This window comes from Catharus ustulatus, chromosome 12 (genome assembly GCF_009819885.2).
Source record: "Catharus ustulatus isolate bCatUst1 chromosome 12, bCatUst1.pri.v2, whole genome shotgun sequence".
NCBI classification, from domain to species: Eukaryota; Metazoa; Chordata; class Aves; order Passeriformes; family Turdidae; genus Catharus; species Catharus ustulatus.
The window spans coordinates 2,005,517-2,032,006 of record NC_046232.1 but is presented as its reverse complement, the minus strand read 5'-3'; the positions used below and the strand labels follow the sequence as shown (position 1 = coordinate 2,032,006).

General features: G+C 58.3%; 1 protein-coding gene across 1 annotated transcript; it reads right to left on the bottom strand.

Moving 5' to 3' along the window:
• Positions 1 to 304: 304 nt before the first annotated feature.
• Positions 305 to 26,105, bottom strand: CSPG4 (chondroitin sulfate proteoglycan 4). Its single transcript, XM_033071124.2, has 10 exons — positions 25,798 to 26,105; positions 13,622 to 13,785; positions 9,056 to 12,634; positions 8,292 to 8,771; positions 7,774 to 7,950; positions 4,771 to 4,969; positions 4,477 to 4,611; positions 4,176 to 4,330; positions 3,173 to 3,356; positions 305 to 2,974 (listed from the first exon to the last, which is right to left on the bottom strand). The coding sequence occupies exons 1-10, from the start codon at positions 25,877 to 25,879 to the stop codon at positions 1,071 to 1,073; spliced, it is 7,059 nt and encodes a 2,352-aa protein (XP_032927015.1). The 5' UTR covers positions 25,880 to 26,105; the 3' UTR covers positions 305 to 1,070.
• Between the last annotated feature and the right edge of the window lie 385 nt (positions 26,106 to 26,490).

The following is a 26,490-nucleotide window of genomic DNA, read 5'->3' as shown; positions in this document are numbered from 1 at the left end:
TCCCATCAGACTTGTGTGGAGCAGGATGTGCCCTGTGATGAGATTCCCAGCTGGAGCAGCCCAGGGTATTATTGTTGGGTCCCATCCTGAGCTCAGCGCTCAGTTTTTCCTCTGCCCTCCCTCAGACAGTTTCTATTTAAGTTTTCAGGACTCCAGGCTGGGGAAAATTTGAGCAAGAGCCCAGAATATGGTCCATTACCTCCAAATGTCACCCAGCAGCTTAAAACAGGCCTGGCAAGGGAGACAGCTTAGGAAAACAGTGATGCACCTCGGAAAAGGCACTTTATTCTGTTTACTTCTGCCGTACTGGAGTATACAGTGGAAAACCGTGCCGGCTCCGCTTCTCTGCTCTCCTCTCCGGTTTCACACTGCCCAGGTGAGCTCCAGCCATCCCTCCCTCCCTGCCAAGGGCATCCTACCTGTTGTGCAACCCCCCCAGGGCTCGGTGCAATTGCCTTCATGCAGCACACGGCAAGTAGAGGAAGAGCGAGGCGGGTATTTTTCCAAGTGGGTGGGGACTCCTAAATTCCCCTAGCATTGGCCACAGAATATTTTCCGAGCCTCTGCTCCAGTGTCTCAACCCGCCTAGCCCTGGGGAATTTGGGCAGCTTCATCCCCAGCCTGACTCAACGCAAGCTGCTCCTCATCCTCCCTCTCTGACCAAGAGCTGTGAAAAGCACCCCTGTTGTGGCGACTGTGCTGCCTTCAGAGGAGCCACCACTGGACCAGCCTGGGTGGCTCTGTGGGGACCAGTGTCATCAGGTGCCCCCAGCACCGTGGCCTCCATCGGGTGGCCCAAACGAGCACCCAAAGTCAGCAATTCCCAGCGATGCTCAGGAATTTTGCCTGTCTCCAATTGCTTATGCAGTTTCCCCCTCCCCTGCCCAGAGGAGATGTGGGGCTACAAAGCAGGCCGGAGCAGCAGCCTCTGCATCCCCAGGGCCCTCCTGCATCTGTGGGATGCCAGCTCCCAGGGAGGAGGAGGAGGAGAGCTGGGAGGAGGTGGCTGGGGGTGCTGCAGGAGGGGCTGGACGCCCAGGTGTGCCAGGGTGCCACCACACCCGAGCCCTTCACACCCAGTACTGGTTGTTTTTCAGCGGGGGGTTGGAAGTCCGGCAGTACTGGAGGAGCTCAGGGTCTGGAGGTGCCCCAGAGCCCGTGCCTGGGGGCGGGGGACCCGTGCCCTTGCCCTCCAGGCTGGTGACAGTCGTTAGGGGGATGCTTTGGCTGGGGTCTGTCCTCCGGAAGGTCTCGTGGTCCGGCACGGCCCCGTTCTTTGCCTTGGAGGCGGGAGTGCCCTGCACGTGGTGCTTCCCCGTCTTGTTGCGCTTGTGCAGGTAGAAGAGCAGGGGCAAGATGAGGGCCAGCAGGAGGAGGATGAGGCAGATGGGGATGATGATACTGAACATGTTGGCCTCGATGAAGCTGAGGAAGGTGCCCCCCGCCCCAGGGCTGGAGCTAGTGGTGGCACCGGGGATCAGCCAGGGAGTGGGGGGCACGCCCAGCTCGCTGGCATTGGGGCTGCTCCGTGCCGTGCCATGGGGCACGGGGGGTGAGGGTGCCAGCGGGACCGCGAGCAGGGTGACACCGTAGGATCTCGAGGCATTGTAGGGCTCGATGTCGTACTCCAGGGACGCCAGTGCCGGTGGCACGCCGGCAGCCACCAGCTCGAAGACGAAGCTGTCCTTCTGTAGGGCTTGTTGGGTGTCCTCAGCATCCAGCACCTCCAGCCCCACCAGCCCTTGCTCTAGCTCACTCTGGCTGAAGGTTTCGATCGGCGAGGCAGGCTGTCCTGGATCCCTGGACACCCTCACAAGACGGCTGGCACGGGGCGCCCTGCGGACCTTGAAGACCGGGACGCTCTTGGTGCGGTTGGCCAGCCCGCTGGCATCGAGGACACTGGTGTCCAGCAGGGCTGTGGTGCCTCGGGGCCACAGGCAGCCCACTCGGGTCTTCACCGCAGCACGGACAGTCACGTTCACCACTCCGGTCCTGTTTCCTGCCCGCGAAATGGCAACGAACTGGAAGTCATCCTCAGGTGACCTGAGGTCCCTGAAGGTGAACGTCACCTCCCTGCGATCCAGCTGCTTCTGTGAGAAGCCCTGCGATGGCTTTTGGTTGACTTGCACCTGTCCAAACCTGGGGTCCCTGGTAATCCTGTACTGGACATTGCCTGCCCCTCGTGGTGCGGCACCCAGCAGGTGATGGTGGGACACGGGGGCCCTGTTCAGGTCTTGGGGCACCTCCAGCAGTGTTGAGCTGTCAGGGGTGCTCGGGGCAGGCAGCACTTCAATGTCCAGCGAGGTCTGGATGGGTGGGTGGTGGCCACTGGAGAGCCCCAGGGCTAAGGAACCAGGGGCACTGCTCCCAGTGGCGACAAACACCACGCGGCCGGCATTGACATCTGCTTGGGTGAAGCGGCCGATGGGCTCCCGTGGGTTGTGTGCGCTGGCCACGTGGCCAGTGAGGGGCCTCTGGAGGACACTGTACACCATCTCCTGTGGGGACACCAGTGGGTCTGCCACATCCAGGTACTCCTGTGACAAGGTGACCACGGAGCCTGGTGGGACCTGCAGCACTTCTTGCCGCTTCACCACCCGCGGTGTCGTGGTGCTGCTGGCCACTGTTATGTTGAATGCTTCAGAGACGACCACCCCATCCTGCGGAGGACGGGCAGACTGCTGTTCCCGGGGCTGGAGCCAAGCCTTGAAACTGAAATGGTCTTTGGAGATGCTGTCCCCACCATGGGCATACACCAAGCGCCTCGCTGCCAGGTCTGACTGCAGGAAGAACGGCCGTGACTGCTCCAGAGGCACACCGGCCACCAAGAGCTGTCCGTGAGCTGGTGGCTCTGTCACCAGGAAGACAACATCGTATCCAGCCCTCTCAGGGACCAGGATTTGGCTCAGGAGGTTGGAGGCATCCAAAACCAAGGTGTCAATCTCAGCCTGCTGAGCCCTTGTGAGCTGCAGACCTGGCGAGAAAAGGGATAAGAATCAACTGATGAAAGTTGGTGAGGGTTTGGTGCAATGACAAAAAAAGGAATTGGATGCAGTTTTAGATGTCTGATGTAATACATCAGCCATGGAAAACAACACAGCAGTGTCTTCTTCAGACAAACAAGCCCTTCTGAAGAGCTGGTTTGTCCCATGCTTCTCCATCCTACCCTTACCTGCGTTTTTCCAAAGCTGAGTCAAGCGCTGGGGACAATTTTCCTCGAAGGAGATCAGGACGAGGAGGATGAACGAATCTGAGATGGTCGTGGGAGTGACCACACGGAAGCGGATGGCATCTTGGAGCCGCCAGAAGGGCTTGCCTGGCATCTCATGCTGGTAGAAAATCAGCTTGCTGTCCACCTGAAAAAAAAAAAAAATCCTTGATCTGCTCCTATCTTGACTCTGGGATGGAACAACCAAGCTCTAATTATGTAAGAAATGGAGATTTTCACTAGCCATGGCACAGTAGTGACCATGGAGAGCTCATGGTGTTTCTTTACCAGGATGTGAAGCTGTGGCTACCCCACCCCTGGAATGTTTAAGGCCAGGTTGGACAAGCTTGGAGCAGCCTAGTGGAAGGTGTCCCTGTTCATGGTGGGGGAAAAAGATTACTTTTAATCTCCTTTCCAACCCAAACTGTTCTGTGACTCTATGATATTTCTTCCAGCAATTAGGAGAACTGAGGCTCAGAGGAAGGGTTGAGCTTGCTCAGCATCTTCTGAGGGTGAGCATGGCACAGAGGAGCTTCCAGGGAGGGTAAACCTATGTGTCTTTGAGTGATGGAACAAAATAAGACCCTGGCTTAGCCCTTCAAAATTTGGCCCCATGGGAGAAGGGTTTTTTCAGAGCAGGGGTGAAAAAATCATGCTTGGCTTTTCCCATCAGCAGCAGCCAGGCTGGCTGGTGCTGCAGCAGGGAGATGGCCCAGGAAAAGAGATTATAGCTCCCTCAGCCTCCCCCAGTGCTAAATCCAAGGCTGGGGCAGCAGCTCTTAATCCCTCTTAGCAGCTGTTGGCAGAGCTGGGAAAGTCACGGCACGGCTGGAGCCTCGCGCTGCCTCCTGCCTGGGATCAGGTGCTGTGGTGGCACTGGGCTCAGACTGGGACCCCCATGCTGTGGGAGGGGGTGATGAAGGGCTGTGTTCAGGGTTCTGGGGTGCTGGAGCAACTGAAATCTCACCTGTGCTTGGGTGAAGTTCCTGATTTCCTCCCCCTGTGAGGTGATCAGCCTGCCCAGGCGCGGGGCTTGCTCGATGCTGTAGTACAGAATGGTGGAGCTGGCGGGGCTGTTGCTCACTGCCTGCAGGTTCTGGCTGGTGATGGGCTGCAGGGCACCTGGAAAACACATCCAGTATGGATCTCAACCAGTCACCTTGCCACCCACCTGCAGCCTCTGCCAGGGGCATCTCAGCAGAGCTTGGGCAAGGGTAGGAACTTTTCAAACTCTGAACTGGGAGAATGGGGAATGTGCTGGTACCCACCTGGGCAGACAGTGAGGCTCTGCTTCCTGGCCAGGCTGACAACGGGCTCCCTCTGGGCCCTGATGAGGAAGAAGTGCCCAGGAGACAGGTTTTCACCATCCCACAGATCGAAGGCAAAGCCACCATCCAGGGCTCCTGTGGAAGGCACAGAGCTGGGCACTTGTGGGGGCCAGAGGAGATGCAGCTCCCCATTAACCTATCAAGGTTTTGGGGTTGGCACCCCTCGTGGTGGCACAGTGTCCCCATCACCCTGGGGTAGTGCAGGGGGCCTGGGCCACCTCAGTCCTGCCCTACCTTGGTGCATGAAGAGGATGAGGCCGTTGTCTATCTGGGCCTGGGTGAACCTCTGGACCTCAGTGCCGGGCGCTGACCTCAGCACAACCTTCCCGTTGGCCGGGGGCTGGATGGAATAGGTCACCTCTTCTGCTGGGGAGTCCTCATCCTCGGCACTCAGGATGTGGGGGCTGAGAACAGCTGTGGCACCTTCCCGCAGCTGGGGGACAGGGAGAGGCTGTAATCCCCCTGCCATACCCCTGGCACCTCTCCCTTTTTTCCCATCCCAGCTCAGAAGCTCTGCTGGGTGCCAGAGCACATCCCAGCCCGACAAGGGCGCCTTGTCTGCGCCCCGGGTAACGCCTCCATCCTCTGGCCTCTTCCCAGCCCTGCCGTGTTTGCCAGCACGTGCCACACAGCTGGGTCTGTGCCTCTGCTGCAGGGCAAGGGTGCCTCAGTTTCCCCAGTTCCTGGAAGTGGAAGAGGGCACGGTGCCCTGGGGCAGGGGCTGTGCCTTTGAGACCTTGCTTTGCAGGGCAGGGGTTTTAGTGGGGTGCACAAGCTGCTGCTGGGGACACAACAACCACAAGCAGCCCTGTCTCTCCCCGGCTGGGTACACAATGACCACAAGCAGCTCTGTCTCTCCCTGGCTCGGTGTTTCTCCTCACTCCTGCTCCCGTCCCAGTTCCCGTCCCACCACCCCCTCACAATGCTGTGCAGCAAGCCCCGCTGTCCCAGCAAACCCTCCAGGAATGACAAATATGTGGGCGAGTTCAGAGCCACTGAGGAACTTCCCAGGACCACTTCCTCCCATCCAGTGGTGCTGACCCTCCTGTGGGAACATTGCCACCCCAAAGCCCTGGAATCTCCCATCACCAGCTGGAGGCAACAATTTTCCCCGCTCGTAACCCTGTGCCACATCTCTGTTTTGGCAGACCACAGGCATGAATCTCGTGCTGCCAAACAGGTCCTGCCCACACAGCCCAGAGCTGCCCTTTGCCCTCAGGATGCCTGGAAATCATGGGGTGCATGGATGGAGCCATGCTGTGGCTCACGTGAGGTGGAGGGGTGGGATGTGTAGCATCCCACAGCATCATGAGGCTGGGATCTTGGAAATCTGCATCTTTGGAATCTGCTAGGCAACACCCAGGCAGGCGCTGGAGGAGGTGCTCTGCTGGATGAGCTCTTTCCTGCTGTTTTCAGCTGGCCTAACCCAAAACATTGCTTGAATGGGTGTGGGTGCCGACAGAGAAATGGAATCCCTCAGCAGTCCCCAAGGGATGGCAGAGGCAGGCTGCAAAACACAGCTTTGGAGAGGCAGGGTGGGGGAAGTGCTGCTGGACACGCGGCCGGGACAGGAGCTTCACTGTGCATGCACCGAGTTTTTTGGGCTGCCTCCTCCCCCCAGCACCCACAGCAGTTGGAATTGCAATCACACTGGGGGCTTGGAGCCAAAGAAAACTCCCTATGGACAAAGCAGGGGGGACTGGCAGCCCCAGGGCACGGCTGCCCAGGGAAGGCACAGCCGGAGAGGCTGGAGTAGCTTTGCTCCTCGCCCAGAGCTGACCCATTTCTTCACGCTCCTCGTCCTCCCTGAATTATTAAAGCCTTCCGCCTGGCTCCTGCGGAGCTCCTGGGCTTATTGTGTTTGCTCAGCCTCCGTGTCGCCTCTGCTCTGGGGGAGAGCACGCAGAGCAGTGCTGGGAGCGTGGCCGTGCGGCGGTTAAAGCCTCTCTCTTGGTGGCATCCAGCCATCCTTCCCTCACATCCAGCCCAAAAAATTGCTGCTCCTTCCCACTTTGGGGTCTAGACCCAGCCTGTTGTCTGCCTGCCCTGCGAGGACTCGGCATCCCGGGAAACCTTTGTGCAATCCCTCTCTGGGGCCTGGCCTGACCTTTAAACACTGAAGTCATCCCTCACCAGAGCACAAACACAGCAGGGCTGTGCCTCTCCCATCGTTCCCGTTGGGGGAAGGAAGCCTTTCCCAGCACCACAGCTCCTCTGGGCAGCTGTGGTTACTCTTCCCAGGGTGCAAAGGGATTCCCATGGAAAGGCAGACAAATTGCTGCCTCAGAGTTTATTTTTAGGAGGTTTTTCTGTCTTTTCACCCTTATTCTTAGCATGATGGCTGAGGGGAAGGGAAGGCCATGCTTACACTGGATGTCTGGAGTGGGGAAAAGGGGCTGTAATGGGCCCAGCAGCTGAGGGGTCAACTTCTCCCTGAATTTTGGCCCGAGTGAGGCAGGTCTACAAAAGGGATTTGGTGGGAAGTTTCCTGGGCTGGAGGGAGAAACTTGGGGCAGGCACAGAGCTGGAGCTGGGGGTACCTCCCAAACTTTGTGGTATCTTTGAAAACAAGTGTCTCTGAGACAGGGCAGGGCAGCCCCTTCCCCTTGGGTATCTTCTCCAGTGTCCAGGCTCCTACAACCCTTCCCAAGGCAACCCTTATGGAGCAGATTGCTCTCCAGATGGCATCCTGGGAAATCCCGAGACAGTGAAAGTAGATGTGGGGTGGGATGATTGTGCTCCCATGTTTTCCACTAACTTCTTTGCTGGAATTTTGCATTAGTGACTTGAATGGGACAGGGAGGTGCTGGAAGCAGAATGTGGGAGCTCACCAGCAGGTGAGACCTCTTTTCTCTCGCTTTCTGGAACGGACGTAAAGCGAGGTGTGAAACCTGCCCACATGACCGAGTAATTCCAGCCTGTGCTGGTGAAGGGTGGGCAAGGCTGCTCTCGGAGCTCAGCCCGCGATCAGGGGCTGCCGAGGCGCCCTGCCGCCGTGGCAGCGCTCTCCGCGCCGGGAGCGCAGGGCGATGCTCCCACCTCGCGGCCGCTCCCCGCAGCAGCGGCGGGGCGGGACGGGCTCGGGGGCGAGGACGGCTCCCTCTCCGCCTCCTCCAGAGCCTCGCCCCGTCGGGAAAACGCTCCTCCTTTCGCCATTCCCCATGGCCCGCCTGTGGGCGGCAGCCGAGCCCCAGCTCTCCGAGGCGAGTTGTCAGTGCAGGTAGTCCCCAGGCTTACCTGCAAGCCGGCGTTGACCTTCAGGCGCGGCCCCTTGGTGCTGCGGGGCAGGATGGTGATGAAGAGAGTCCGGGGATGGCTCTGTCGGGATACCTCGGAGGCGTTGGCCAGGATGGTAAAACTGTCCGTGAGCGATCGGGGTCCGTCCTGCCGGTACTGGATCTGCTGGTTCTCCACCTGCGGGGCAAGGGCCAGGTGATCCTCCATGGATGGGACCCTGAACCATCCTGGGAGGATGATGGCAACCCACCACCGGCGCAGGGTTAGTTAGAACCTCTGGGATCTCTGTGGGAAGCAGATCTGGAGCCCAGCATGGGTGCTCTGCCTGCATCCTCACCTCGTATTCCCCAGGGGCTGCAGAGCAAGCTCATCACCCCAAACACCTCCATCCCTTCTGATGGGGAGAAGACTCCTGCAGCCCTTCCCAACCTCCCAATGTGGCTAGGGGCTGGACACTCCCTGGGCTCTCCCCAAACCCTGGGGGAAAGCAGCCTGGTGGGTACCCGTGGGTGCTATACCTCGCTCCAGGTGAAGTTGTGCAGCCCACCCTGCTCGGGCCGCTGGCTGCTCAGGAGGCTGCCAAAGCGGGGGGGCTCGAGCACCCTGAACTCCACCCCGAGGGCTGGGTAGTAGGCATTGGGAATGCTGAGGATGCTCGAGGAGATGGTGGCAGAGCCACCTCCTGGCACCGTGATGTTGTGGACATCCAAGGGGACGGTGATGGGGAGCACAACCAGGCTGACCACCACCCCCTCCAGGGGGTCTGCACTGCGGGCTGTGACGTCCAGGATGAAGCGGTCACGCTCCTCGTTGGGCTTGGAGTGGAGGTAGAGGACTCTGCCACTGTTGATGTCCTCTTGGGTGAAGGACTGGATGGGGTCCAGGCTGGGCTGCTCATTCACGTCCTGGCTGTGCTGAAGCATTGCCAGGAAGCCGGAGGCTGGGGGGCTGTTCACCAGGTAGATGATGTCTTGGGAGGGGATCTCCTCGTGAGTCACCTGGGAGTGTGGGAGAGATTAGGCATGAGTGGTAACTGAGCCTGGGCTATCCCACCCGCTGTTCAATCAAGCCCTCAAAGCTTTGCTGCAGGGTGAACGGCAAGAGCCACCTTACTGAGGCCGTGCCTGAAGCCCTCTCTGCCCCTGGGCAAAGCCTGACAAGAACACAAGGCCTTGGCTCTGAGCAGTTGGGAGTAAAATGGAGTCCCATGGGTGGCCATCCTGGTTTGGTGGCCAGGGAAGTCATGCAGGCATGGGGAAGTACTAGAGAAGGGGATACTCACCAGTAAGTCCTCCTCCTTGATCCCAGCCGCTTCCCCCTGGAAAACATAGATCTCCCTGTGGTTGACTATGCTCAGGGGGCTGGGATGGGTATCCAAGAACACGCTGATGGCCAGTGTGTCCTCCACTGCCACCTTGTTTGCTTCTACAGTGAACTGGAGCTCATCCCGGGCGTTCCTGCTCCCGTTGTGGTGGTAGGAGATCTCTCCTGCCAGCAGGTCCCTCTGGGAGAAGGCCATGACTGGCTGCTCCCCTCTCAGCACGGTGCCCCACCTCGGGGGAGTGGTTATCAGGAACCGTATCTCTTCGTCTGACCTGATGTCCATGTTGGTCTCCAGGCTGAGGACAGAGGAGTCAATGCTCCCTCGTGTGCCCTGGTGGATGACCAGACCGGTGTTGTTGACTATTCTGATGTAGGGGTCTGATGCCTGCACTTCCAGGAGGGCCGTGGTTTGGTGGAGGCCATCCGAGACCTGTAGCTGGATCCAGCCCCGGTCAGCCCCAGAATGGACAAAGAGGATCTTCTTCTTCCTCAGGTCATCCTGTGTGAATCGATACACCTGGTGGCTTCTGTCATCGACGGACACAATGCTGCCAAACAAGATGTCCTTCCTGGTGAGCACCAGCTGCGCGTCGGAGAAGCCGGAGTCCTTGTCGGTGAAGGCGATGTCGTCGGTGGTCAGCAGGTGCTGCCCGTTGCGCACCACGCTGAAGACTCTGTTCACTGCCCGCACAGGGCTGTGGTCATTGACGGGTTGGATGGAGACCCTGAAAACGCCCCTCACCTCCTCGGCCTCGGACTCGGCGCTGCCCTCGCCCTGCCTGACGGCTACGAAGGGGATGTCGTCCTCCAGCGTCTCCGAGTCGTCGTGCTGGTACAGCAGCCGGCGCTGGAGGATGTCGTCGTTGGTGAACTCCGTGATCTCCTCCCGGGAGGCCCAGCCGTGGGACGCAGCCCAGGCCAGTCTGCCATGCGCTGGCCCCTCAATCACCTCGTAGGCATAGTCCATGCTGTTCACGCTCTGCACAAACAGGTGATCCTTGGAGATGACGGCCTGGCCACCTTCCAGCACGGTCAGGAGCACATTGGTCAGAGTTGGTGCATCCGGGTCCCCCCCAATGCTGATTCTGTAGGTGTAGACAGGTGAGTGCTGCTCGCCAGCATGGACACGGAACTGGAAGAAGTCCTCAGCTTGCTGGGAGTTCCTGATGGTCACGCTGTAGCTCAGGTGGTTTCCCTGCAGGTCCTCATCAGTAAATCCAAAGCCTTCGGTCAGCCTGTTGCCAAGCAGCTCTAGGTTTCCCTTTTTGGGAGCCTGGACAATCATGTAGTGGAAGGGAACCGGGGCAGAGTTTGGATCTTCCAACATTGCCTCCAGCTCCTTGCCGGTGATATTTCTGTGCCGCTTATTCTTCATCTGGAGGGGAGCCATGGTCCTCATCTTAATGGTGGCTCTTTTAATCCTTATGAGGAAGGTGTTGTTTGGCAAGACCTTCTGTCCCACCTGGACTTTGAATCTCACCTCCTCCACGCTGTCTTCCAGACGGTGCTCTGGGTCTGTGCTAAAATACTGGATGCGCCCTTGCTCCAGGTCCTGTTGGTGGAAGGACTCAACTTTCTTCCATTCCCCTCCCATGCTCCCTTGCTTCTGGACCTCACCGTACTTCAGAGGCTCCGTGAGGACGTAGAGGATGGAGACCCGTTGTTCCACAGTGTTGGTCTCCACTGACAGGTTGGCCGTGGTGATGCGCGCGGCCCCTCCTTGGGAGAGGGACAGGCCAGTGTTATTGAGCAGGCGGATGTCGGGATCAATGGCCAGGATCCTCAGGGTGGCGACGGGGCTCGGGATGGTGCCGTCACTCACCTGCAAGGTGAGCTGTGAGTCTGTCCCACCCTGGTGCACATAGACTACGTTGCCAGCCTCCAGGTCCCGACAGGAGAACTCTTCGATGGGCACTCCGGGGTGGAAGTCCAACTCCACGTAACCTTCCTCCACCTGCTGACCATGCAGCTGGAACTCGAGGTCATCGCAGGACGAGTCATCGTCCAGGACCTGCAGGATGTCGGTGGTCAGGTGTTTCCGTGTGTGCTTCAGGATGGTCATGTGGTTCCCATGGGGAAACGTCACCTGTGGGGCATCGTTGACAGGGTTGATCATGACGGGCAGCAGGTACACCTGCCCCTGCCGCAGGCACTCCGGGACCCCTTGCTGGGTGGTCACTGTCACCTCCAGCATCAGCTGGTCCATGGGCCCCTCGGAGCCATCGTGGATATACCTGACCTTCCGATTCACAATGTCCAACAAGGTGAACTTCTTCCTGCTCCTGGACCCGGGAATGTCCAGCTCCAGCTGGCCGTGCCTGGGGTCACTGGTGATGCTGAAGAGGATTTGGGACTGACGGATGTTGGCCAGGCTCAAGTCTACCGTTGGCTGGGCGTGTTTCCACTCCAGGTAGGCCATGCCCCCTTCAGAGACGATGAGGGGGCTGACATGCAGCAGCCTGCTGATGTTGGCAAAGGCAGGTGGGAAGCTGCTGTCGGGCTGGCACGGCTCCACCACCAGGCCTGGCGTTCCCAAAAAGCCATTTGGAGGCGGGGAGGTGGACGCCTCGTCCTGCTCGTACGCCTCCTCATAGTCCCAGTAGTGGTCCTGCTTCCCGCAGCCTGCCGTGATGTCCTTTGTGATCACGGCGTCCTGCAGGCTCCTCCTCTGCTGGTTGATCCGGAGGTCCTCCAGGCAGCCAACAAACGAGTGGTTGGTCATGGTCCATAACGAGATGAAAGAAAGGTGGTGCTCCCTCAGCCTTTGCAAAGCTTTTTCATCCATACCCCCAACGAAGAGGTTCCCCTGAAGGTCCAGGTAGTTGTTGATGCCCCGGTTGGACGTGGATGAGGCATAGTAATCTATCAGTATCTCGAACTTGTGGACGTCCGTGTGGACCTTGACGTAATGCTGCTGCTCGTCGCTGATGAAGACATTGTTGTGCAGCACGATGACGCCGTTCCCCTTCTCCACAAACCCTCGCAGGCGCCCGTTGGAGATCTCCAGGTAGAAGAAGTCATTCTCCAGCCCTGCGTGGTAGATGAGGGGCGCCTGGGTGATGCTCGTCGTTATCACGAACTCAATGGTCGCTTCCTGCCTTGCGTCCCACGTGGGAAACGCAATGTAGGAGTGCGGCCCTGGGAACCCGAAGGGCTCCTCAGGCTCTGCAGAGAACTGTGTGCTGCACCCTTCCTGGACGTGGTAGAAGGTCTTGGAGCTGCCACTTGCAGACAGATGGGAGAGGACATCCAGGCCGTTGAACGTCACCAAGTGAAGGCAGCCCCTGAAGGGAGGGCTGGCCTCGGCAAGGTAGGGCAGGTCCAGGCTGCCCGTCCCGCCGGCATAGAGGCCGTGCTGGATGTCCAGCTCCCTCACTGGCCCTGTGATGTCTGCCGAGCTGTTGAAGAGGCCATCGATGGTCAGCGTCATCCTCCCATCTTCCACCAGCAGCTCCACATCATGCACTGCCAGGTTATTGAGCTGCAGCCCCTCTGGGGACTGCAAGGTCACCTCCTCCAAGCCCAGCTGCAGCCTGGCCTGCAGGGAAAGACAAAATCCTCAGCTCAAGTGAGACCTCTCCACCTTCCATGCTGAAGCGTGGACCCACACCCAGGTGCTTTCAAGGGTTTTGGTCCCTCAGTTCACTCCTCCACCTCTGGATGTGCTCCTCCTTCTTCCTCCCCATGGGCCTGCCTTCTTTGTCCCGCCCTCTGAATTTCTCTCCTTTTTCACTCATTCTCAGCAAACCCCAGTCTCAGAGCTGGGGTCCTCCATCTCCCAGTCCCACAGCTGGGCTTTTCCTCTCCCCTCACAGAGCAGCCCTACCAGATGCTGGCTCCTCCTTCCCTGCTCTATCTTGCCCAGTGCCCTCCATCCTTGCAACCTGGGCTGCTTCCAGCCCTTTCCCTGGGAACTGGCAGGGGAAATAGCAGGTTTTGCTCCTCGTGGGCAGCAGCCTGGAGCCTGCCTAAGTAGAGGGTTAGCTGGTGAGACACATGGTCTGCATTAGGGACACCTCTGGCCAGCGGCTCGCTCGGTCTTCTGCTTTGGTTTAATGTGGTTGGTAGCCCAACCCAGGCTGCAGGAGAGGCAAGATGTGTGCCTCACATGCTCCCTGCTCTTTTCTGTCATGGTGGATGTCAACACCATTCCCAACAGGGAATTTTATTCCCCTGTCTTGATTGCTTCCCATGTTCCAGTTGGGGCAAGGGAGATCTCTTCTTTCCCTGGATTCTCTTGTCTCACCTCCTCACACCTGAGGGTGCTGTGCACCATGTCTGACCACGCAATGCACACGGGGTGCCAGTGGCAGGGTGTCCCCATGACCATCCCCAGCATCCTCCAGGGTGGGCAGCTTCCCCAGGTGGAGCCTGTTTCTCTGCATTTAACCAAATCTTGCAAGATTGGTGTCCACCCTCCTCTCATACTCTTGGCATTCCCTGGCAGCTGAGCTGCCCTTTCATCCTCTCCCTGGCTGAAGCCATGGCACAGAGCCCAGCCTGGGGAAAGGATTGGGGTGCTGACCTGCAGGCGGCCGGCTTGCAGCTGGAGCAGGAGGTGGTCGGGCTGGCCAGCAGCCAGGAAGAGCAGCCCATTGCCCTGGCTGGTGAAGAGCTGCAGGTGCAGCCGCACTGTGCGCGAGGCGTCCGCCAGCGGCATCTCCACGAAGCTGTACCCGAAGAAAGAGGCTGGAGAGAGAAGGGAGAAAGGTCAGGCAGGAAGGGCACCTCTGCAAGCCCTCTCTGGGTGGGTGCTCTGATTATGGAGCCTCCCAAGCCCATCCATCAGCCCCTCCCTTGGTTGCCATCTGACAGGTTGCTGGAGTCCAGCAGCCTAGAAAGACCCTTGGGGCAGTCTGTTTTTCTGACTTTCTTCAGGAAATCCTAGAAGGGTACGGGTTGGAAGGAAACTTAAAGCTCATGTGATTCAAATCCTCTGCTGCAGTTTGTGACATTTTCCACTAACCCAGGTTGCTCCAAGCCTTGTCTAACGTGGCCTTGAACACTTCCAGGGATGGGGCAGCCAGAGCTTCTCTGGACAACCTGTGCCAGGGCCTCAGCACTTTCTGATCAAAGAAATTGTGTTTCTCCTCAGTGCTGGAGAATAAAGATGAGTGCCAGTGATCCATATGTGGATGTGAGAGCGTACGGAAACCTCGGATCGAAGCGGGCGCCTGGAGATGCAGCTGGAACGTGTTCAACATCCAGCACACATCAGCCCTGGAGGACTCAGCTCAATGGCATGTGGTCATGAAATGACAGACTGTGTCACAGGGCAGAGACGGGAGAGGGCAGGATTAAGAGTACAGGGAGCGGCGAGGCTTAATTTTAGATGCTTTTTGTTTTTAGCTGACTCAAAGCATGCATGTGCATCTCACACACGTTAAATGCGTGTGGCTGGGGCGTGCAGCCACCCATCCTGCTTGGCTCCAGCTCAGCCTGTGGCAAAGCTCTGTGCTGAAGCATAAACACTCCAGCCCTGTAAGCTGGAAATGTTTGAGGAGGATATGTCAGGGGCGGGGGGCAAATGCACATTTTCAGTCCATATGTAGTCACAGGCTCTGCTGGAGTTTATGTATGTGAAGTTTTCCTGCTGTGCTTCACTAGAGCACTTATCAGATCCACCCAGTTGTCAAAGTCTGGGGTCCCAGATCTGTCCTGCTGAGGTGCCATGGGCACACAAGAACAGGAATTTGGATTTCAGGGTTGCAGCCCCTGATCTCTTTTGGAGGAGGCAGGGGTGGATGCTGGATGCTGGGGTGAGACCAATCTTCTGCACAGCGAGGTCTGGGTATAAACACCCACATCTGCTCTTACAACCGATAGCATTCCCTGGTTGCATTTTCGTCTTGCCCAAATTTCTGTGGGATGACCAGGATGGGAACGGGCAGTGCAGGCTTTGCTCAAAGGGTGGTGCAGAGCAAGTGAAAACCCAACCCTGCAAATGAAAACACAACCCTGCGAGACAGCCACAGTCACCGAGGCATTTGGAAAGGGGACCCTCTGTAGATGTCATGGCACAAGTTGCACTCTGTTTTAGCTTTTCACATTTCTTCAGAGCTGAGCCCTGCAGTGCCTCGCATGGGGGAAGCTCTTCTCCTTTGGGAATGGGGAGACCTCCTTGTCCAGGACACCACAAAAAATCATTTCCTGCCACTGGCAGCAGAAGAAAGTGCTTGAGTTTTCCCCTGTGGTCTGGGAGGATGACGTGGGCGTTGCAAGGACCATCACCCCACCCATTCTGGACAGGGAGGAAGTGGCACCATAGAAATATCTGGCCTTTGCTCTAACACCAAGCCCAGGGCAAGGCTGTCAGGGTGCCTGCTCATTCCCTGCCCCTCCTGCCTGCTGCTGGCATGGGGCACTTTGGCTCCCTTGTCCTCTCCAGCCCAGCCAGTGACTCAGAGGAGCTGTGCTGTTCTCTGCAGGGCTCTGTCCTCCCCTGACCTGCTCCCTCCTTCCCATGGTCCCAGCAAAACCAGTCTTGCCCAGTGGCCAAGAATGGTGGGTGCTGGGGCTCTCAGCACCGCCTTGTCCTGGGGCCTGGTGAGCAGGAGGGATGTGGCACGGTGGAAAAGGGAATTTTCCTGTCCCTCCTTGCACATGTGGTCCCCAGGAACATCCATGTACATTACGTGCTGGCTCCCGCTGAGGTTCTCTGTGCATGCTCCGTGCTCCAGCTCCCACTGGGATTTTGCTGCATTTTAGTGGTTTCCCCTAATTCGAAAAACGTTTTTCAGATGGGTACTGAGCGGCTGCTCTCACAGGGAGGGAAAGCTTGGCTGGGCTGGAGCCACCAGCAGCTCCCATGCCCGCCCAGGGGCTGGGCAGTGGCTCACCACGGGTGCTGGGGATGAGGGTTTGGGGCTGCTCCAGCAAGACCAGCTTGTTTTCCAGTGTGCCAGGGGGCACCAGCTCCTGCAGCCAGCACATTTTGTCCTGCCTTCGCTCTCCCAAGGCTGACAGAAATGTTTTTCTTCTTCTCTCGTAAAATGCTAATAATAAAAATCTCCCAGAGGTGTGGATGCCTAAGGGAGTGGTGCTGTTTGTTGGGGAGGAGGAAGGACCCTTGCCTGCATCCAGGAGGCACTGGAATTTTTCCCCAGCAGCAGAGCCATGTGAATTACTGCTGTTTGTCTTCCCAAATTCCTGCTTTATTTCAGGGCCACTCTCCTCCTCCCTCATCAGCCCAGCCACTCACATTTCACTTTCACCAGGGACCTGCAGCTTCTCACCTCCATCTCCCCTCTTCCTCGCCCTCCACTTTGGAAAAGACACAGAAAAAAAAGATTTTTTTGTTTTGTTTTGTTTTGTTTTTTTCAAATACATTTTGCTCTGGAGGAGCCTCCATAGGACAGGGTGCCCCATCCTGGTCCATCACTTGGAGCAAGCAGGGACTGCCAGGCTCAGGTGGGCTCCTGGGATCACCCCACGAGGATGAGTACCCATGCCCCCCAAGCACCTATCTCAAGGGATCTAAGGATGCCAGGATCATACCATAGCAGTGTTGTGCCCCTCATCCCTGCATGCAGATGCCCAAGGTGGGCATCCCCCCTCTCCTGTCACGGGGAGCAACAGGTCCCCATGTCCTGGCCATGGGTTGGACACCCCGGATGTCCCACTCACCCCAGATAAAAACAATTGACATTCCCAGCTCGCTGTCCCACAGGAAATCACCATCGTGCCTTGCCAAGCCGATTGAAAGGCGTTGACGAGGCAAGAGGAGCCTCCGTCACAGTTTCCGAGCAGCCAGCCAGCAGATTATAGACTGCAGTGTCACTTGGGTTCGGGGTTTTTTTTTTTTTTTTTTTTGGCTTTTTTCGCATTGAAAAAAACAAGGAGATGAGCCAAAAGCTCTAAGGAGGGGTCTGGGAGCGAGGCCCCGGGTGTGCTGGGCTGCTCCTGGGCCGGCAAACAAGCGAGGGCTCTGTGCGAGCCGGAGCTGCCCCGGCAGCCGCCCCAGCCGCCGGCCACGCGACACTTTGGCCTCTTCCCCTGCTCCTCCAGCTGGGAACTCGGCTGCTTTGGCCTCTCCAGTCGCTGTTTTTTGGTGGTTCAGAGAATTTTCTGGCTGGGGGAGCAGAGTCTGAGAGGATGCCCATGCGCACAGGGGGCTCTCTGAGCGCTTGGGGCACAGCGAGGCTGTTTTGGGCTCTCCTTTGTGTTTGAGCAGACATCTCAGCACAAAAACTTCTCCCACCTCCTTCCCAGCACGTAGGAGGTTGAAGGAGCCAACTCCAGGCCCAGGCAAAGGGAAGTGCTCGGGAAGCTCGGCTCAGAGAGAGCCGGCACTGGCCATGAAGGGATTTTGGAGCAGGGAGATGTGTCCTGGGTATGTGGGAGGGGATGGGAGCTCCTCGGTGGATGCTGCCCTGCCCCAAGGCTCGTGCGGCATCCCCAGCCCCGCATTTTGGGTGTGCAGGAGGAGCTGCACCGGAGTTTGGGGTACGAACCCTGAGGAGTGCGGGGTCTCCCATCACTCTGGCCGCAGCAGAACCCTGAGGAGGGACCAGCGGAGCAAACCCTGCCTGGGGATAGGGGTGTGGAGCCAGGGAGGGGCTGGATGCTCAACAAGGCTCCATTCAGGCTGCGGTGGGGCAGGTGGGGGCCGGGGCCGGTGGCCGGCTGTGTTTGCAGGGAGGGGACTGGAATTCATTAAAGCAGCTTTTTAATGAGCGGAGCGGGTGCCAGGAGAGCCCCGTGCAGCCCCCCTGAAAGACTCCCTGTGTTTGCAGCCGCTTCCCAGCCCGGCCACACCGCTTTTCCGACGGTGGAAAAACAGCCGGGGAGTGAAAGCTCCTTGTTGCCCGAACAACCCCGGGCTTGTGCGGCCACTGGTGCAGCCCAGCCCTCCGGCTGCCCTCCTTCCTGCCCGCATCCCTGTGCCAACAACGCTGGGGTGCTGCTGGGCTGCCCCAAGGGCAGCTGCTGCACTCCTCTCCGCAGCCTCAGGAGCTGGTTTTGAGGCCCTCTGAGTTGTTTGGGGTTGGTTTTTTATTTAAGTAACTTTTAAGGTACTGAGGTCACCCGTTGCCAGCCCCACTGTGCTGCACCCCCATCCGCTGTGCAAACGCCAGAGGGGCCGGGGACGTGAACACTGGAGAGATTCGGGGGGATATGAACGTGGGAGGGGTTCAGGGGGATGTGAACATGGGAGGGATCCAGGGGATAAAAATACTGGAGGGGTTCAGGGGAATACCAACACCAGAGGGGCTGGGTTGAAGGGAACATCAGATGCAAACACTGGAGGGTTTTGGGGCATGCAAACACTGGGGGGGACTCAGGGGTGGCTGCCCAGCCCTGGGGATGCTGCTCAGCAGCTTGAGCCACTCCTGTTCCCTCCAAAGTGTGTGCATGAGGCTTCTGTCCCACTCCCACTCAGGCAGAGTGGGCAGGACCGGCGCCGTGGGTGGTCCTGGGGGGGCTCAGGCTCCCTGGTGCCCAGCCTGGCTCTCTGATGCCCAGGGGGACCTCCTGGAGCTGGGGCTGGGCTGTGCCCCTGTCCCCACACAGGGTGGAGGAGCCACGGGAGGAAGGGATCCAACGGGCTTTTGAAGAAAGGCTTCATTATGTTCCACATTCCCTTCGTTTTACGGTGTGTGGTTTTATTTATGGCCAGGGAAGGAAATGAGCAGCCTGTGAGGAGGTTAAGGCAAACACAGTGGCCCTCGGCTTTGGCTGGGGCTTTGCTGGGAGGAGGGGGAGCTGGGGGGACAAATGGGGAGCTGCTGCCTTCAGACATGCCTTGAGACCCGAGCTGAGCACCCAGCTAGGTCTCCACAACAAAGAAATCCCAGAGCAACGGAGATGAGCTGGTTTAGTCTGCAGCGAGGACACCCAAACCCAGTGGGGACCTTGGGATCACACCACAGTCCCCTTGTGCTTGCCCCAGGAAAGCTTGGGGTTCTATCTCAGGATTTATGGCAAGGGGTGTCATGGGCACAGATCCATCCCTGCTCTGACAGCTCCTGGCACGCAGGAGGATTTTTCCTTTTATCCCCAGTCCCAGTGATCGCAGTGACTGCTGCTCCCACATCCCGAGCCAGGGCTGTGCGTGCTTTTCCAACCCCGGCAATGAGAACGAGCCCTCTGCTTCTCACCTCCCACCCTCCCTCTGGCCCTCCCTCCCGGCGGGGCTCCCAGGGACCGGCGCTTTCCAGGAGCGCCGGCCAGCAGAGATTGCTGGAAAGCAGCACCCACAAAACCACCAGAAAATCTGTGGCCGGTCACCTTCCCAGCTCTGCCGACCACCAGAAGCGCCATCACCCTTGTTTGGGGCGTGGGAGGAGAGCCCCGGCCCGGGGTGCTTTGCTTCGCCCCCATCCCACCCCGGTGGCCTCTGGCTGCACCACGCTGCTTTGAACCCCTCCTCCTGTGTTTATTCCTTCAGTTCCTCTCCCCCGTTCCCCAGCCAGCTGCTCTTCGCTCGCCTTCCCCAGCCTGACAGCTTTGGGGAAAAACAGCCTTTTTACAGCCCACGGGCTCTGGGGTCAGGGGAAAACATGAAAACATGCCCCCTGCTAATTCTGTGCTGTCTGGAACGGGGCTGACTGTACCCTCCCATGGCCCCAACCCCTGCCCAGCGCCTGTGCCTGCTCTGCCTGCCTTCCCCGTCCTTATGGAGCAGCAGTGATAGCTGGAGGCCATAAAGCAGGGTCCAGGAGGCTTGGCAGTAGCTGCAGAGCTCCAGCGCTTATCCAGCGTGGTTTTATGATGATTCAAGCACAGCCCTAAAGCTGATGGTATTTCCTGAGCTCTCCTGCTCAGCCAGATGCAGAGCCGTGAAGGGGAGGACAAGGAGCTGGGAGCCAGCCTGAAACCGCCCCCAAAAGTCACGGTGCTTTTGGGAAGAGTTGGGGGATGTGCCCTGGGAAGGAGCACCCCCAAAGCCTGGCATGAGCCGGAGCAGGGATGAAAAAATTTTACCGATGTGTGGCTTAATGGCTCCGGAGGGACTTGAGGAATAAGATGAAGCTGGAAGCAGTATTTAGAGTGTTTGCCCTGGGAAGTGCAGCAGGGGAAGAGAGTGGGAGGATTTGGGGAAGCAGGAGGCTCAATGGGGCTTTTGTGCCGTCCCCTGCAGAGTGACTCAGGCTCGATCAGGCTCCCGCTGCCAGAAGTTGGCCTGGAAATATTGTATCAGCCCCAGAGGACGTGGTTTCCAAACCGTTGGAAGTCGGGTTTCGTTCTATTTTTTCTTTCCTCTTCTCTCTCCCAATCCCTCTTCCCCTGTCTCACAGGCTGGCAGGTTTTCCAGCTCCACCCTGCACATCCTGGCACCCGCTGCCACTGTGGTCCCTATCCCAGCTCTTCCCACCCACCCAAAATCTGCAGAGGGGCACGTGGTGGCACAGGAGGGAACAATCCCATCCAGGAGGAGTGGGACACCTGGGTGCACATCCCACCTGCAGATCCCTGAATCCCATCCCTGCCTGTTTCCAAAACCCATCCCAGTGAGGGGAAGGAGGGCTGGAGGAGCCGGGCCAGGGGATGCTCACAGACATGCCTGGAACAGCTCGGTGTTACCGGAGAGATCCTCGCCTGGTGTCAACAAACAGCCCGGCTCCAGCCGCCCCGGCTCTGATGCTTCCCAGCCCCGCTGGTGTCAAGTGGCTCCTGGCGTGCCAGGATGGGGGAGTTATCAGCCAAAATTGTGGGGGAAGAATGAGCACGAGCTCATTCAACCTTGCCAGAAGATACCTGCTTGCCTTCATGGCAGCATCCAGCGCTCAGGGATAGGGAAATGTTTTAACAGAGATGTTAAAATGCGCAATTGCGGTGTGAAATGCGTGAATTGGGGTGACTCGGCTTTGGTTGTGCTGCTAAGGCAGCACCCACAGCACTCTGCAGCCCACAGGGCACCAGGATGAGCTTTTTGTGGTGTTGAATGCTGTGAGGGGCAGAGAAAGCTGTCTACTCGGCGCAGTGCAGATGGAGGAAAGAGAGGATATTTTTCCTCCTAACATGCTAAACTCTCTGCAAAGAAAATATTTTCTTCCCCCCCGCCTCTTTCTAGATCTGCCCTCTCCTCTCCCTCCTCTCCCATCCTTCCAGGGGTGTCCCTCCCTGCCCTGCCGTGCCTCCCCCTCCCCACTCCTGCTATCCCCTGACTTTTCCATCCATTAGAAACACCCTCCAGGGTGATGTTTATAAAGAAAATAAATGCCTGCTCTATTTGTAGCACGGGGGGGAGGCACGGCTGGCGGAGGGGGGCTGTGGGGGTGTGGAAGCGGCTGCTCACATCCCCTCCCAGGGCTGCAGGACTTTCTCAGCCACATCTACCTCAGGCCAAGCCTTCCCTCTCTTCTCCCCAGCTCCCAGAGGAAATGACCCTGGTGGGCTCAGAAATTTCTGTGGGATGGGATGCTGAAAACCTTGAAGCCCTTCTGAAGCCCGGCCGGAGGCTGGGAAAGGGAATGGGAAATTCTCTTTTTGCCAGTGCTGCACCAAGCCAGGGGTGTGAGATGGTGGAGGATGGGGAGCACCCATTAACACAGTTGGGGGTGGCACCACAAACAGTTTCGGTGACTCCAAACCCTCCCTCCTTGGCCTCCCTGCAGCAAAGAGGAAAAACAACTTCCAGAAAGCCAAGACTTGGTCAAACGTAGCAGCAGGGATTCACAGGGCATCCCGAGCTGAGTCACAGCTCACGGCGGCTCCTTCCCCAGCCAGTGAGTCACGGTGATGATGGATTTTGGATGAATTTGCCTCTCCATCTCCTTGTCTGGGAGGCACAGCCACCTCCTAACCATGCTGTTTGCCCCATGACTTTCTCCACTCCCAGCAATTTTGGCAGCACCCGCCCTTCTCCCGCTACTTTCCGTCTGTCCGTCTGTCAGGCAGCCAAGCGCAGCCCTTGGGCACAGGGCAGCTCCCAGAGGTATTGCCCGGAGCCATGCGACACACCCCGGGGAAGAAGGATGGAAAATGGGAATTTATCACCCTCTTGGATCCAACAGCTCAGGGCACAAACATCTCCCACCCCACCCTGGTGCCAGCTGAGATCCCTGTTTGGTGCTGGGGATGAAGGCTTGGTGATGGTGACAAATCGGGCAGCATTTGTGGGGTGGGAAGAGCTCCTAAGTCCTGCAAAAGTTCTGCTCCTATGGATTTTAGCCTGGCTTTGCAGAATCCAACGCTGCCCTGACTGCCAGCTCTGCTTTGTGAAGCAAAAGGTTCTCTGACTTCGTAGAATGTATTTGGAATATACCTTATAGAATACATTAATAATCTATAAAATTCTATCTAGAATTTTATCTATCAATAAAATTCTGTCAATTAATAGTCTATCAATCACTAAAATCTATCCTCATATAACAATATCTAACAATATCCTGCTATATTGGTCAATATAACATAAAACCTCCTTTTTTCTGGTCTTTTTACCTCAGAAAAGGTCTGAGGGGTGTCCCATCCCCTGTGCAGCACGGCAATGTCCAGCCAAACATGGGGAGACAGCTCAGGGAATGAGGTTTGGGAATGAGGGAGCTCTGATGGACATCTTCCTTTTCTCTGTGTCTCCGGGGGCTTTGGAGTCATAGTGTGGTGGCAAACGAGGCTTGGGATGCCCAGTGAGAGCTGGGAAGGGCACAGGAGTTTGTAGCAGTCTCCCAGCTGAAGGCTGGCGGTGATGCTCATGTTTGGGGAAGCTGGCTTCCCAAAAAGGACACAAACCGGGCCCAGCACCTGGAAAGGGCCACGGGAACAGCCCTGGGGAGCAAAGCTGGGCTGGGCCAGCGCCTGTTGAACAGTCTGTGCTTTGAGCTTTATTTAGGCACGCAGCCTCCCGCCTCCCAGGCCCTGTTCCTGTGCAGCCTTCGACCTGAGTGAGCTCCTCGGGGTGAGCTTAACCCTGTCCTGCAATCCTGCAGGAATGTGCTTATTATATATTTGCCCACAGCCCTGTGTTGCTAAATATAAGAGCGAGACAAGAATATTCCTCCTCGATTCCCACGATACCAGTTTGTGTTCTCCCCCCTTTTCAGCATTTTTCCTGTTCTTTCCCATCAGCTGGAAACTTTTCCAGCTGCTTCGAGCTGTGACCTTAAAACATGTGGCGGGATCACAAAAAAAGAAAGTTTGAATAAATCAGTCACATTTCCAAAAGTGGAGGAAAGGAAGAGCAGAGGTGGTGAGAAACCTGGAGGAAGCAGAAGGGATCCTGGATGGATAGCCAGGGCAGACACTGCTCCCTATCCATGGGCAGGCATCCTGGACACGCCAGTATCCCACTGCCCTCCCCAGGACCCCAACACTGCTTCTGGGCTCTGCCTCAACTTTGGAGGGTGTCACATTTTGGGCACCCACGTGCTGAAATCTTGGGGTGAACGCTGCTCACGGTCAGTCTACACATTCAATTCTCTCTTCTCCCCTCATTCCCAACCTCCACTAACAGGGATTTTGGGGAAGGGGGAGCCCAGCCTGTGGGAGACCTCACTGGGAACCAGAGGGAAGTCAGGCTGTTGAAAAACAGTTTACTAAAGCTTCACACACTGATGTCAAAAGGACAAATTTTATGAGTGTTTTCTCTTTCTGGTATAATCCTGTATTTGATGAAGTGCATGGTGACTCTTCCCATGCTGGGCTGGGCAGGAAGCCCTGGGTGCTGAACCTGAGCTTGAAGGGAACACAAAACACCCCCCAAGACCTCAGCCCCATGCTCAGCATGCTGCTCCTGGCTCTCCCTGATGGACACACAGGGATGTCTCACGGTGGGCAGCCCATGGGAACAGCTGGAATGATGTTCTCAACTGCAGGGGGCTTGTGGGAAGCTGCTGCCCAGACCCAGGGTCACAGCTGGCACATCTGTTTCAGCCCAGTGCAGAAACAGTCCCTAGTGTTGGAAAATGGATGTAAACCCCCTTTCCTTCCCCAGCCCTGTGTGCTGACGCCAGAGAGGTCCCCACTGATCCCCAGAGTTGTGTTACAGTCATGGGGGGAGTCACCCAGGGGAGTCTGGGGGTGTTGGCAGGGGCGGTTTCAGGGTTTTTTGGGGGTTTCTCCAGTCCATTCACCATGAAAGAGTTTGGGACTGCCAGGGCAGTCCTCAGACCCACCCTGGACAGCATGTGGGGAAATCCCATCCTGGGATGGAAAGGTCAGGGCAGGGAGGAAGGAGACCACTCTGTTCATTAACAAAAGGGACTTTTTTCCACTTAGCTTGCCAGGCACCCTCCTATTTTGGCACATGACAAAAAATAGAAAGAACGAGGCCTAAGGTAATGAAAGGAGCATGTCCCAGAGGCCACCTGCTCTCCCTGGGGGGGACAGGGACAACAAGGGACCAACAGCAGCCCTGCAGGTGCTGAGGGCACAAGGCTGGGCTCTGGGATCATTCTCCTCCTTGCACTGACACAGGCTGGGATGCAGAAGATGGTTAGGAAGCAAAAGACTGGAGTTTTTCAGTAATTCCTTTGGGAACTGCTGGGAGCAAGCTCCTGCCTCACTGCTGGTCAGAGTCCTGGTCCCTGGGGGGAAGTTTGGGGAGGAGAAACCACTCAGTGAAACGATATATTACTTTTGGGGTGAGTTAGGGACATAAGAGTGCTTTTTAAATTCCCTTCACGTTCAAAGCTGCAGTGCAGTGCCCAGGCAGATCCCAGGCTCAGCCTGGAGGGTCAAAACTGTCCCGGTGGGATGAGACCCCCGTGCAGATCCGCAGAGGCTCAGAGCATCACGGAGCAGGGAGGGAGCAGGGAGGGAGCAGGGCTGTGGGACGGCTGTCAGGATGCTGAGGCTGGACACACATCCCTGACAAGAGCTGGGTGGGCAAACCTGGCTGCTTCATGGGGAAAACTGAGTATAAATCCGAACTGCTGACCCTGTGCAGCAGACAGCCCCCCTCAGCCCCAGTGGTCCCTGTGCCCTGTCACCCCAGGGGTGGTCCCGCACCCTTCTGGGGCTGTGCTGGTGGCAGAGCTGAGCCACTTGTCCCTCGCCCCAGGCCACCAGGCACGCCAGCCGGCCGGAGCAGCGCCGGGAGGAGACACACACATCCCGGGATGAAGAGGGGCTGCCCCCGCATACGGCTCCCGTGGCAAGGCCAAACATGGGCAGGGAGGGCTGGCGAGCTCCCTCCCGGTGCCGCCGGGCTCGACCGTGCCTTTGCCGCTCCGAGCCCCATCCCACACAGCGGCACATCCCAGCGGGCAAGGACAGTGAGGGACCCGCCAGCCTGCGAGCCAGGCTGGGCGAGCCGCTCCTCCCGCTGCCTCGCCCCAAAACACAGCGCTCCTGCCAGCCTGGCGACAGCTCCCACACCCGGGCAGGGACAGCCCGCACTCTGACAGGGACAGCCCGCACCCCCGGCAGGGACAGCCCGCACTCGGACAGGGACAGCCCGCACCCCGGCCAGGGACAGCCCGCACCCCCGGCAGGGACAGCCCGCACCCCCGGCAGGGACAGCCCGCACCCCCGGCAGGGACAGCCCGCACCCCGGGCAGGGACAGCCCGCACCCCCGGCAGGGACAGCCCGCACCCCTGGCAGGGACAGCCCGCACCCCCGGCAGGGATAGCCCGCACCCCTGGCAGGGACAGCCCGCACCCCGGGGCAGGGACAGCCCGCACCCCGGGGCAGGGACAGCCCGCACTCGGACAGGGACAGCCCGCACCCCGGGGCAGGGACAGCCCGCACCCCCGGCTCTCCCTGCAGCAGGATTATCCTGCTCCTGAAGGATTTCCCCACTCTGGGACGGGACTCACCTCCGGCCGGGGGTCCCGCGTTGAGGGGCTGGGGGTGGCCGGCCAGCAGCAGCAGCAGCAGCGCGGTGGCAATGCCACCCATGGTGTCCCCCGTGGTGTCCCCCGTCCGGGGCTGCGGGACGGCACAAACTCGGCCGGCTCTGCTCGCAGCCCAGCGCTCCTGCTACTACTATATTTAATAAAGCGGAGCGAGGGAGGGACCCGCAGCTTCTCCCGCCTGTCCGAAAGGAGAAATTCGCTCGGATTACAAACCCAAATTTTCCCCTCTTAAAGGGCTAGAGGCCCTCGCCACCCACAGCCGGAGCTGAAAGCAGCCTTGTTCCCCGGGTTCGGAAAGGGAGGAGCGGGACAGAGCCCGACGTGGGGTGCGAGGGGCGGCTCCGCAGGCACCGCCTGCTCCGGGCTGGGCTGGATGTCACAGAATCCCGAAATATTCTGAGTTGGAAGAGACCCACGAGGATCAGCGGATCCGACTGTTCAGTGAATGGCCCGCGCGGGGATCAAAGCTTGGTGTTATTAGCACCACGATCTAACCAGCTGGGTTAATCTTCCTTGGCACCGGGCACTGCTGGGGGAGCAAAGCCAGCTCCTGGTGTCCACACAGACAGATCAGGATCCCAAAGCTGCCTTTACCCACCCCTGCCCGTATTGCTGTAGTGGCTGTGCAAGCCTCACACCTCTCTGAGCTGGCAG

Bases quoted from the DNA above. Each gene is read 5' to 3' on its own strand.
- CSPG4 (XM_033071124.2), bottom strand. From the start codon at position 25,879: ATGGGTGGCATTGCCACCGCGCTGCTGCTGCTGCTGCTGGCCGGCCAC. The intron at 7,951-8,291 runs GTATAGCACCCA...CTTGCCCCGCAG, and splicing joins ACAACTTCACCTGGAGCGAG to GTGGAGAACCAGCAGATCCA. The intron at 3,357-4,175 runs GTGAGATTTCAG...TTTTTTTTTCAG, and splicing joins GGAACTTCACCCAAGCACAG to GTGGACAGCAAGCTGATTTT.